The 13683-nt window shown below is 49.0% G+C and overlaps 1 protein-coding gene across 5 annotated transcripts in view; it reads right to left on the bottom strand.

The window, feature by feature from the left end:
• Positions 1-13683, bottom strand: part of RABGAP1 (RAB GTPase activating protein 1) — a 154329-nt gene that overhangs the window by 15775 nt on the left and 124871 nt on the right. For all 5 annotated transcript variants that reach the window (XM_075579350.1, XM_075579349.1, XM_075579351.1 and 2 more), the window contains 4 exons: positions 13187-13228; positions 12426-12554; positions 3940-4032; positions 1396-1506 (listed from right to left, as the gene is read on the bottom strand). In XM_075579350.1, coding sequence (XP_075435465.1) covers positions 1396-1506; positions 3940-4032; positions 12426-12554; positions 13187-13228 — 375 coding nt within the window. The remainder of the gene's footprint in view (positions 1-1395; positions 1507-3939; positions 4033-12425; positions 12555-13186; positions 13229-13683) is intronic.

The raw sequence follows: 13683 nt of genomic DNA, 5'->3' as shown, positions 1-13683 counted from the left end.
ATCCTCCCCCCGCCCGGTGCAAACGCTAATCACACCGCATCCTCCCCCAGCCCGGTGCAAACGCTAACCACACAGCATCCTCCCCCAGCCCGGTGCAAACGCTAATCACACCGCATCCTCCCCCAGCCCGGTGCAAACGCTAATTACACCGCATCCTCCCCCAGCCCGGTGCAAACGCTAATTACACCGCATCCTCCCCCAGCCCGGTGCAAACGCTAATCACACCGCATCCTCCCCCAGCCCGGTGCAAACGCTAATTACACCGCATCCTCCCCCAGCCCGGTGCAAACGCTAATCACACCGCATCCCCCCCCAGCCCGGTGCAAACGCTAATCACACTGCATCCTCCCCCAGCCCGGTGCAAACGCTAATCACACCGCATCCTCCCCCAGCCCGGTGCAAACGCTAATCACACCGCATCCTCCCCCAGCCCGGTGCAAACGCTAATCACACCGCATCCCCCCCCAGCCCGGTGCAAACGCTAATCACACTGCATCCTCCCCCAGCCCGGTGCAAACGCTAATCACACCGCATCCTCCCCCAGCCCGGTGCAAACGCTAATCACACCGCATCCTCCCCCAGCCCGGTGCAAACGCTAATCACACCGCATCCTCCCCCAGCCCGGTGCAAACGCTAATCACACCGCATCCTCCCCCAGCCCGGAGCAAACGCTAATCACACCGCATCCTCCCCCAGCCCGGAGCAAACGCTAATTACACCGCATCCTCCCCCAGCCCGGTGCAAACGCTAATTACACCGCATCCTCCCCCAGCCCGGTGCAAACGCTAATTACACCGCATCCTCCCCCAGCCCGGTGCAAACGCTAATCACACCGCATCCTCCCCCAGCCCGGTGCAAACGCTAATTACACCGCATCCTCCCCAAGCCCGGTGCAAACGCTAATCACACCGCATCCTCCCCCAGCCCCGAAGGGGTTCCTAACAATGCATCTGATCTCAGACGCGCTATTAGAGAGGGTTGGGGTTCATTGCAATGCATCTGATCTCAGACGCGCTATTAGAGAGGGTTGGGGTTCCTTACAATGCATCTGATCTCAGACGCACTATTAGAGAGGGTTGGGGTTCATTGCAATGCATCTGATCTCAGACGCGCTATTAGAGAGGGTTGGGGTTCCTTAACCACAAAAAGGTTGGAATCCTCTGCTCTAGAGAGCAGTAACTTATACCACTTGTCATATGTTTGCACAAATTGTTACAAACCATTGGAGTGACTGAGCAAGGTACAGTAGGACTACTGGGCAGAGTTAGGAGCCCAGGAACGACTTCATACAGATAATATGGATCTCGCTGCTAAATGGCATCAACCACCGACATCTGCTTTGAAAATGCCAAACAGAAAAGATGAATGGAGGTTAATGAATGGAGGTTAACCTACGTTATCCAAGTCCTTCCGCAGGGCGATCTTACTGGTAACCAGCTCATGGGCCAGGTCATCGTTTTCCTGCTCCAGTCTCATGTTTGCTTCCTGCAGCCGCCTGTTTTCACGCTAAAAAGAAAAGCACAGGATCCCGATTTGTAAAACCTGCAGGGTTCAGTGTACGGATATGCCGAATATAGGGTGGCATGTCCTCCCTTACACACCAGTCTCCCGTCACGCACAGGGACCCATGGAATATTTAACCCGGATATCAGTGACCCGCGGCAGAGTCGAACTTCTCCGTAACTTTCGCAGATGTTATGAAAGCGCCGTGCGCTCGTCTCTCGTGTCATCGTGCTGCTGCAACCAGTAAATATTAACCAGAGCTGCTGGAAACACCACGAAGTCCACTTCTGTTACTGCCACGTTGGTGTTTACTGAAAGGGTAACTGGAATGGGAGGGCGGTGGGACTGATTATTCTTAGCAGTCAATTACACTTACTAGTTACAGAAATACGATGTATTTTACCAGTCACAGCACAATGTATTAGCATCATTCTGCGCGGGGTGGCACTACTTATTACCACTGTATCATGCTGAAATACATGTATTTGATGGTCAGCAATCCTCAGTAATATATCAGTTTTGGCGCCTCACACAATTCACAATCCAGGTACAGCAAATACTACTGTATAGCGCCACCCGCCCCCCCAAGCACTGCCGTATAGAAGGGGCCCCCCCCCCAAGCACTGACGTATATAAGGGTCCCCCCCCAAGCACTGACGTATAGAAGCCCCCCCCAAGCAATGACGTATAGAAGGGGTGACGTATAGAAGGGGACCCCCCCAAACACTGACGTATATATGAGGTTCCCCAACGATGCCCTGCCGTATAGAAGATGTTCCCCTCCCCAAGCCCTGATGCATAGAAGAGGCCCCCCCAAGCCCTGCTGCATAGAAGAGGCCCCCCCAAGCCCTGCTGCATAGAAGAGGCCCCCCAAGCCCTGCTGTATGAAAGAGGTACCCCCCCAAGCATTGCCGTATAAAAGAGGTCCCCCCCAAGCACTGCCATATAGAAGAGCCCCCCCCCCCAAGCACTGCTGTATAAAAGAGGTTCCCCCCGAAGAACTGCCATATAGAAGAGGTCCCCCTCCACACCCCAAGCACTGCCATATAGAAGAGGTCCCCTCCCCCCCAAAACACTGCCGTATAGAAGAGGCCCCTCCCCCCCAAAGCACTGCCGTATAGAAGAAGTCCCCTTCCCCCCTAGCACTGCCGTATAGAAGAGGTCCCGTCCCCCCCCAAGCACTGCCGTATAGAAGAGGTCCCGTTCCCCCCAAGCACTGCCGTACAGAAGAGGTCCCGTCCCCCCCAAGCACTGCCGTATAGAAGAGGTCCCCTCCCCCCCAAGCACTGCCGTATAGAAGAGGTCCCGTCCCCCCCAAGCACTGCCGTATAGAAGAGGTCCCGTCCCCCCCAAGCACTGCCGTATAGAAGATGTCCCCTCCCCCCCAAAGCACTGCCATATAGAAGAGGTCCCCTCCCCCCAAAGCACTGCCGTATAGAAGAGGTCCCCTCCCCCCCCAAAGCACTGCCGTATAGAAGAGGTCCCCGTCCCCCTCAAGCACTGCCGTACAGAAGAGGTCCCGTCCCCCTCAAGCACTGCCGTATAGAAGAGGTCCCCTCCCCCCCCCCAAGCACTGCCGTATAGAAGAGGTCCCGTCCCCCCCAAGCACTGCCATATAGAAGAGGTCCCGTCCCCCCCAAGCACTGCCGTATAGAAGAGGTCCCGTCCACCCCAAGCACTGCCATATAGAAGAGGTCCCCTCCCCCCCAAAGAACTGCCGTATAGAAGAGGTCCCCTCCCCCAAAGCACTGCCGTATAGAAGAGGTCCCCTCCCCCCCAAAGCACTGCCGTATAGAAGAGGTCCCCTCCCCCCCCAAGCACTGCCGTATAGAAGAGGTCCCCTCCCCCCCAAGCACTGCCGTACAGAAGAGGTCCCGTCCCCCCCAAGCACTGCCGTACAGAAGAGGTCCCGTCCCCCCCAAGCACTGCCGTATAGAAGAGGTCCCCTCCCCCCCAAGCACTGCCGTATAGAAGAGGTCCCCTCCCCCAGCACTTTTATAAAAGACCAGAACACAGACGGATGGCCGGTGCGCCAAATCATAACGGATCTTCCCGGTCGGTCCAATACAGCAGGACATAGATGAAGGTCGTAAGGGGAAGGGCACAAGCTTTATCAAGGTCGCGAGGACCAACGGAAACGTGGGATTGTGACAGTTACACGTATTTGCCGCAGTCCCTTTGTGCCTCTTCTTACTGCGTCATCTGCAGCAGCACACTGCACCATCTGCAGCAGCACACTGCACCATCTGCAGCAGCACACTGCACCATCTGCAGCAGCACACTGCACCATCTGAAGCCCGCTCATTTTCAGTTCTTTAAGAACAGAGAGCTATAGCAGACTGGCCGTGTGCAGACATACTCTGTATCACTCAATAGTGTGGTATGTTAATCAGCTGCTTCCATTTTTCCACCCTTCTCCCCTGGAGAAGAACATACCTCAAACCGTTCCACCGGATCCTCCTGCTGCTCCTGCTGCTCTCTCATCATGTGATATTCTCGCTCGTATTTCTTTAATTTCTTCTGGCTAATCTGAAAAGGAGAGAGAACCGGGGTGCAGCGATCAGGATACGGGCGGCACTTACTGGGGGACTTCTAACCAAGCAAGATGTGTATATGAGAAAGGAGGATAAACCTGTAATATAACATAGGTCAGACATTCAATAAAAAATAGTAAACAAGACACCTCTTCATGTGAAACCATTCATAAGGGTTCTATTTTAGGGAATAATTATGTCAAATAATCTTTTCCGTTACATAAATCGGGGTTCTGTGCACTCTGTATGTACTCTGCATGTACAAGCATGCTGGACCCGACTCTTGCGTTCCGCTCAAGGATGTCTTCTCTCTACCCCCTTTGTATCTAAAGCCCTCTCCCGCCTTAAAGCTTTCTCACTGACTGCCCCACACCTCTGGAATGCCCTTCCCCTCAGTACCCGACTAGCACCCTCTCTAGCCACCTTTAAGACCCACCTAAAACCACACCTGCCTAACGAAGCATACTAATAGTTCTGTGGCTAACACTATACACCTGATACATAAAGCTTGGCCCCCTGCACACACACTTACCAGAACGCACTCCTACTGTCTCTGTACGTCCTTCCTACCTACAAATTAGATTGTAAGCTCTTCGGAGCAGGGACTCCTTCTCCTCAATGTCACTTTTGTGTCTGAAGCACTTCTCACCTTTATGTGTTATTTGTATTATTTGTTATCTATATGGTCATCACGTGTATTACTGCAGCGAAGCACTACGTACATTAATGGCGCTATATATAAAGACATACATGCATAATACATGACACAAGGCTTTATTCTTGGAACAAGGTCTTCCATTAGTATAAAGCTCCCACTTTTGGCCTCCGCACACTGTACATTACAAAGTGCTTTACAGTTGTAATTCAAAGAGTAACATGCAGCCATCTCTGGGAGGAATCCTAGATGCACATTTCAGTCCCTCTGCTCTGCATGGAGGACTCCACTTCCACACCCCGACTGCTTTCCCCCATGGATGTGGCAGCTGTAAATAACAGGACCCACTAACGTGCCGCCTGGTCATACGAGGAGACAGCCCTGGATGGACAGTATACAGTGTGACTACCCTCCTCATCTCTGCTGTGCAATTCAAAGCCACAGACATCAGTAAGCCAGTCACACACAAGGAGTATAAATACATTCCCCTGTGGGACAGAGGGGAAGCCCTTTCATGCATTATAAAAAGGGGGACATTATCAGTTTATAGGATGACACCTGCGATGTGGCTTTAACTTTCCCAATTTAAATAAACAATTTCTGGAAAATCCCATTATCTGATCAAGGCACTAAAGGTATATGGATAAAAAGACCGAACGCTGTAAGCTGCAGGATACTTACTAACGTGAATCAGCACAGATAGCCGCTCAATGCAGCAGCTTTCCCCGGTCATACTGAGTGAGCAGACAGGATATCCTCGGCTGGAAACAAAGCCTTCTGCATTATTAACCACCTCACCAGAGCGCAGGACTCACCGAGTCTGTACTGGGGTGGGAACTTCTCATCGAGCTGCTGCCCCAGACATTTTGCCAACAAGGCTCTTCAACATGCAACGTTTGGGCCAAATCCAGTCCCCGAAACGCGTTGGACCGCCTATCCTGGCTAATTTCATTGCAGCTACTCAGGCAGCCAAGTGCATTTTTTTTTCACAAGAAACTTATTAAAAAGTGTCGAAAATAAAACAGGCCTCAACCATTGAAACAGGCCTGAACCACTGAAGTAGGCCTGAACCACTGAAGTAGGCCTGAACCACTGAAGCAGGCCTGAACCACTGAAGCAGGCCTGAACCACTGAAGCAGGCCTGAACCACTGAAGCAGGCCTGAACCACTGAAGCAGGCCTGAACCCTTGAAGCAGGCCCGAACCCTTGAAGCAGGCCCGAACCCTTGAAGCAGGCCCGAACCCTTGAAGCAGGCCCGAACCCTTGAAGCAGGCCCAAACCACTGAAGCTGGCCCGAACCCTTGAAGCTGGCCCGAACCCATGAAGCTGGCCCAAACCCTTGAAGCAGGCCTGAACCCTTGAAGCAGGCCTGAACCCTTGAAGCTGGCCTGAACCATTTTGGATAAACTTAATGTTGTTTGTCAATTGGTACAGCAAGATGGGAATGTAGAAAAAGGTTTATGGAGCAGGAAAAGTTGAAAATGAGGCAGTAACAAGTCCGGTAAACACAAGTTTGAGCTAATAGACGTCTGGCAAAAAAAGGTTGTTACAGGTTGTTTTGCAAGTGTTAAATGCCAAACGAAATCACATTTACAGTATATGAGATAAGGTTTATGATAATGTATAAATGCAGGAGGGGGTTCTTTAATTGTTCAGACTAGCTCTGGATGACATCACAGAACGCCTTCTCCTGGCTTGTAACCGGAATTGAATATGCTGCCAGCTTAAGAATAATAAGACTGAAACAATGAATGAATGAAAGACTGAATGAACATATAAAGCAGAAAGGAAGACACATTTTCAATAAAGTTTCTAGTCCAATTACGTATAGGTTACTCCTCCGTCACACTGGGGAGGGGTGGGGGGGGTAGGACGAGATATACGACACCCGTCTGTAAGAGGAGGCCCGGCTCTTCCACAGGTCAGCAAACTTCATGTCAACGCTACAGAAAAGCACTACTCAACAAAAGGCAGGGAAAGGGAGCCGCCATGGAGAGACGTAGGTGTACTTCCCCTTCTCTTGTGTGTCCCTCAACAAGGGCAAATATGGGATGTCCCAAAGCAATAAACAGAGAGGGAGGGGCGCTGATCTGAAGCAGCAAAGACCACCTCAGGGAACTTCCTGCCAAACGGTGCACCGGATCGTCTAATAAAAGGGTCTGCAACGCTCCTACTCCGCACAATGCCGACCTAGCAGTAAAGATAAAAACACCCTTTATAAAGGTAAATCACCCAAGGGTCCAAAGCCCTGAGCAGCAGGTTTCCAGGACCTGGCTGAGATATTAAAGCAGCAGAGAAATTATTTTTGTGTTTTGATCCTGTTTTAATGAAGTGAATAGTCAAATTCATGGCTGCTGAAGAATGTACTTTAACAAACCCTTGCTGTAGGAACACCAGAATGCATTTATTTTAACATGTTTTGGTCATGACGCCATTGCAGAAAAACAAGAGTGCATCTTATAAGAGACTTTAGATATGTTGTTCTTCTTTGCATGAAGCATAGCGCTGAGAGAGAAGAGCCTTGTACAGAAGTAGACTCCATGGAAGATTTATAGACACACGGACACGATTGGAAAACCATGCTCTTAGTCAGTGAAGAGCAATCACTATTGCCTTCACTTGGTCACTTCTTCAACACGTTGTGACATAGTCCCAGGATAATGGGCAGCTTTCTGTCTGATTTATAGAAGAAAGTGCAGACTTAGTGTGGAAGTGATCCGCTCCACAGATTCAGTCACTAGGGCTGGGGGATAGGAAGTCCATACCAGACTTTACAAGGGTTCTTGTTTCCCTCACCTGCTCACCTAATTACTAGAACAGGTATTTAGACCAGAAAGGGTTGTTTTTTCAGTCTCTCTTCTAGAGCCTGGAGGCTGGGGCGCGCTGCACCCCCGTATTCAGTTCGGGGAGGACGCCCTCTTCATGACCTTTGCTGTCCGGAAGCATTGTCTGGACTCTGGGGACGCTGTCCCCCATCTATCAGTAAAGCTGTGTCTAAAAGCTGTGGATATTATTATGCTGTATCTAGTGACCCTGAATGAGAGGGTATTGTTTAAACTGGGGAACCAGGTTAGTTGGCCCAGCAACAATTGGAGAGGCTTATTCTGCGGTGTAGTTAGATCCCTGAAAGGGATAGGATTTATTTATATGATTTCTTTGGTTTCTTAAAGTGACAGTGTGTGGGATATTATATCACCGATATGAGTAAACCGCTGAAGGTAAATAACGGAGTGCCTCCTGCCTATACCTGTTAAAGCTGCAGTCCCTTAATGGGATGAAAATAAAGCAATATAATGCTTTATATTATCCTGTTATTTCTCTAATTAAACCTAGAAGACTGTGTCGTGAAAAGCCCAGACAGACGTCAGCGCTACAAAAGAGGGGCGTTTGTCACAACGTGTTGAAACATCACTATGGGTGGAAAAGTATAATCCAGAAGGAAATGCCAAGTATTACTCATTGTATCCATGCAGAGCGCCCGAGAACCTTAATGTTTCACATAGAAGACCGGATTGTAGAATCTGGTAGTCACAAGATTCACTTCTGGTCACCCCCAGAACAGGATCATCTCTTAAAACTAAAACATAAAGAAAAGCGCACGGAGGGACACTATTAGTAAAAATAATTCATACTTTATGTAAAAAATACACAGTACAAAACTTACCTATATAAATAAGGTGTTCCGATTCCCTGCCAGGGCTCTGATGGAGACTCAAGCCTCAGTTCCTGCCTATGGTATGGGTCTTCCAGGCACACATGGGGGAAGGGAACAAGGGGAAGCAAGGTTCAGAAAGAGTCCTGGTAACTTGCCGGGAAGGCTGCAAGTAACTGAAAAGCCGGTTGCGGCGTCCTGGCAGGGGAACGCTGACTTCAAACGGCTGTCACAGCGTCATGGAACATACTGACTCGGACCTCTACGCGTTTCACTTTCATTTCCCTTCTTTAGCCACTAAACCAACTCTAGTCTGGTTTGCTTTAGAAGAGGCACTTTCTGGTGCAAGTCCTTTGGGTCTCTGTTTCAAAAGGCTAAAACGTTTCTCAGAAGTATTCGGCCATGAAACACCGCCAGGGAAGCACCTCTATCATAAGAGAGAAAAGGCCTATTAGTCTCATGAATTCCTGACCTGAGGCTCTGTCTAATCTGCTGAATTTCCGCTCATGCGGCAGCATCTTTTTTACTTTCTCTCTTTGGGCAACTAACATCATACCTAGGAAATGGAGTCGAGAAGGGATAAGATTGCTCTTTTCTACAGTTACAATCTAACCATGATTTTTTTTTAAACCTTCCGAACCAGGTGTACACTACGTCCGGCCTTCTCAGAAGTAGATCATTAACATTAGGGAGGATTTTGCTATCTTTTTGACAAACTTATGCCACAGTAACCGCCATGATCTTTGTAATTACCCTGGGTGCAGTTGCGACAGGCATGCTCTCAAATGCAAGTGCCTATGCAGAAAATATATTGACTGGTCAGATGGATATGTGGAGATAAGCAACCTTGAGATCGACAGAAGGATATCTCCTAGCTCCACAGCTCTGATCACTGATGTCTGTGATTCCATCTTGAAGTGGTGGACCATCAGGAATCTGTTGACCGGCTTTTGATCCAAGTCCCCAGTCAGTCAAATTTGTCACTAGTAACAAAATGGAATCGATGCCTTGAGGTTTCCGATAGCTTGGCACTGGCTCCATTGGCTTTAGGTAGATGATCGCCTTTTCCAAGGTCTCAGTATTGCCCGCATGGCGGAGTTCTTGATATTGTGGATATGTTCACCTCAAACCTTCTGGTAAATTAGACCCTGTGTAATCATCTAAGAGACCCATGCAGCCCACGTCGTTTGGCACCATTGTTCCTGGAACAGTCCCAAACTGCCTCCCATATGAACAAATCATCCTGAAAAAAAAAATGTCGCTTGAACATTCAGGAATTGTGTTTTCCATTCGCCATCCCACGGGTTGGACCCCTGCGCTGAAGGACTGCTGCTGTGGCTGGCTTGTCCAAGATCTGAAATACTGCTTCCCCAGCCTGCAGAATGTGGCTTGATGAAGACGACCTAGGCGTCCTCTCGTGAGGTAAGAACTGACGCTTACTGCCTGAAGACTTGGAGATGATATAATCCAAGGCTTCTCCAAAGAAAATGGAGCCTAGATGTGGTATGGTTACAAGCTTGCTCTCGGAGAAGGTATCAGCTTTCTCCCAGCATTCAGAGCAAAGCTTCTTGGTGTCAGCAGCAGAAATATTAACATCACAGACCAAACAGTGTCTGCAGCTTTTAAAAGAAGCATTCATAGGCTTACGTTGTGGAGTCTTCTTGGGAGGAGGGTCCACCTAATATGCTCGGGGAAATTGCTGGATAAATTCGATATAGTGATACGGTTACAAGGATACACAGTAGATGAGGTTGAAAAAAGACAGACGTCCATCAAGTTCCACATATGCTAAGTTTAGACAACAGATACTTTATCCTATATCCGTACTTACAGTATATTGATCCAGAGGAAGGCAAACAAAAAAAAAACAGTGACACATTATCCAATGACATCTCATAAGGGGAAAAATACATTCCTTCCTGACTCCAAATATTGGTGATTTCTCCCTGGATCAACATCCTTCCCATGTTTACTTATTAGGTATATCCATGTATACCTTTCCTTTCTAAAAAGATGTCCAACCTTATTTTGAAGATATCTATTGTATCCGCCATCACAGTCTCCATGGGTAATGAATCCCACAGTGTAACTGCCCTTACTGTAAAGAACCCTTTCCATGGTACTGGTGAAATCTCCTTTCCTCCAAACCTTAAGGGATGGTCCCGAGTCCTTTGTACTGTACCAGCTTAAACAGAAAAAAAGTGTTTTAAAGTCTGGGAGATACTTCCGTGTTCTAGCAGAGAGAGGTCCGCACCTGATGATGTCATCAGAGTGCGCCGCTGAACCATACCAAACATGGAGTCCGTCTCACCACGGTTGTTACAGAGAGGTATGCCACATGTGACCGTGAACACGTGGTCAGAGCCCAAAGGATGCTTCGGTAAGCTAGATCCACAAGTGAAACAGGAGCCGGAGACTGGCCCCGGGAACTCAGCGGAGGAGGTGCAGCTGCAGAGGGGCTCGGGTAAAGCAGCAGGGATGCGGCATATAAGCAATGCACGAAGGAAAGATTCCTCTGTGATACATCCTCCTCCCAGTGCACAGCTCCAGGGGACTTCCGGAACCTCCGGGTTCCTGGAAGGGCAGCCTGAACCCTAGTACCCCAAAAAAAGACATTCTTCCCATAAGTAGAACCCCTGATCAGGGAACCCCACCTCCAGATGGGGCAGATAAAAATTACATGTTAAAGACATGCCTCCTGTTATAGACGGGTGTCAGATGCTTCCTCCGACCCCCAGCTGGACCGAGGAAGAGAAGACGTACATACTTGCTGTCAGAGGGACTAGAAGAAACCAAAATATAGTTAGGTCAATTTCCCTTTTTATATACAACGTAAAATGTTCCATACGTCAGCATTTTGTAACCATTTATACACATCTGTTCCGTATACTTTTATTAGCTTGGGAGCTGTATAGTGATTTTGGGTGTGGAATAAATGCCAGAGCAGTTGCAATGAAGTTATCCTGGGCAAATAGGTCAAGGGTCACTCAAAGTCCTTTTGGGATTTGGGCTAAGGGCAGAAAGTTGAACAGCCCTGCTGTAAACGGTCAGCAGTCCTGGACGGAGGAGTAACCCATGTGTTATTGTCATCATGAAGGGATGCAGAAGAGATGGTGTTACTCGGCACTTCTGCTCCTTCTACGTGTACGCGCTTCCTAATGTGACCCGTTGCAACATGACTTTAAGAACACTGCTATACAGTCTGCACTAGCTAGGACACACACAGGCCTGCAGCGCACAGTAATATCACTCACTCACTGACTGACTGTGTGCTCTGCGCTGAGCCTCTCCCATACAGACCCACTGCCGGACTCTAAATCAGGATAGGACATTATTCCGATCCTTTATTTGCAAAGCGCGGTACAATGCGGGATAGAGTGACCTTACATAAACAGAGTGACGTACAAATAAGAAGAAACATGCACAGACAGGTAATGAGAGCCTGGATCCTGAGCAAAGGGGCAATGTTCAAGCAAAAGGTAAAGTAGCAGCTCATTGTGGGACGGAGTATGTCTCAGGATGGAGTTTGGTCCAGCCGCACAGCTGGTACCAATAATTCCCCCCACTCCCCATCTCCATTCACCCCTCAATGCCTCAATCCCCCTTCCCTGCCCCAATTCCCAATCTCTCTCTCAATTGTACGCCCCATCTCCTGCTCCTCAATCCCCCTCCCTCTCTCTCACTCAATCCCCCTCCTCTCAATTCTTCAATCCCCCCCCCCCCCTTCATCCTCTTCTCTAACTGAATCCCCCCTTCCCTTTCTCCTAGACGACAGACTGCTCGGTTTTGAGGCTTCCATTCTAATACAGAGGAAGTTGCGTATACAGACTAATCAGTGGTATCTTAGATCAGCGTTTAATCCCCTCACTGGCACGGGGCAATTATGCACTCACGCTAAGCTAAACAATTTAGATATTATTTACTAAAACCTGCAACTCTGCTTCAACAAACGCATCCGCGCAGAAACCCCAAACCAAATAATGCATCATGAGGGAGAGGCCCATTGATAGGAGGAGTCCCTTAATAACGGAGGGGTCCCCTCCCCCGAGCGATAGAAGGACCCCATGCCTAGTGAAGCTACCTTTAAGCTGCAGGCCAGCTCCATCAGCTTCTTTGCATTGTCCTCGGAGCGATACCTCTTCGGGAGCTGCACACGGAAGAACTTCAGAGCTCCTTCAAAGTCTGTCAGGAGCAGGTCATCCTTAGAGGTCTGAAGAGAAAGCCCAATTACTGGGCACGTGAGGACTTCACACTCCCTGTGCTGGGGAGATTTGCCCACATATCCCAGGAGAATCTGCCCTGGGAGAAGTCTAGAACACAGTGACTCAGCTCATGGACAGGAAGACACAATGGAGGAGGAGGAGAAGAGTGAAGGGACCAGTCCCGTGGCATCAGGCAGCGCTAAGGGGTGGAGGTGTCTGCACTGTGTAAATGGGGAAGGGGTGGGAGGGTCTTCTTTGGTATCCTCAAAGTGGATACAGAGTATTAATAGTATTAATTCTCAGTCATGGGCACCCTGTGAACCTCCTAGGATCTCAGTGACAATCTATACAGCATCATCTCACTGTACAACATCCAACGCCCCCCCACCCGCACCCTGCCTCCCACCCCCTATAGGATACAGGCAGCGGATACATGCAAGACATGGCCCACAGTACCTCGCCTGAGAATGACTACTCACTGGTGGTTCTTACGTGTAACGGAGGCTGGTGAGATAGCACAGGGAATATACTCTGTGACACCCTCAGACTGGGATAACATGGATCCCCTACACCCTGACACCCAGGTACTGAGAGATAACCAATGTGCTTTCAAGTTAAGGGTTAGAAACAGGTTACTTACTTTTAACAATCCAAGGGCAACATTGAAAATGACACTTATTCCCTGCAAGACACAACGTCAGGACAATACGAGGATTAGTGAACAGCGGACACAATGATTAACTGTGCAGAACAATCACCATGGCCCGTCAAGAGAGACCCCAATCTCCTGGCACATGGGATCCAAAATAAAGTCAGCGCATTATGCTGAATCTGTTATCTCGCTGGAGGGGAATAACTCCTTCCTCCAGCAGATGGCAGTATAGTAACACAGACCTGCAGTCATTAACGTTAAAAAGAAAAACAAATTGCTTTAAAAATGTTCCTAATCCTACATAACTGCCATTTTGTTTTATCCCAATCAGGCAAGATATTATGTGGCTGAGTGAATCATTTTGTTGAAGCTTCAACATGAGTTGCTAACTTGGGCTGAAGCTGTAACACCTTCACTGCCAGAGTCCAGCACTGCTCTGCATGTTGCCCTTCCGAATTACCCAGCAGTGCAATACTCTGCACGCT

Source organism: Ascaphus truei, chromosome 21, assembly GCF_040206685.1.
Source record: "Ascaphus truei isolate aAscTru1 chromosome 21, aAscTru1.hap1, whole genome shotgun sequence".
Taxonomy (NCBI): domain Eukaryota; kingdom Metazoa; phylum Chordata; class Amphibia; order Anura; family Ascaphidae; genus Ascaphus; species Ascaphus truei.
Note: the sequence above shows the minus strand (reverse complement) of the source record. Positions and strands in the feature narration are given on the sequence as shown.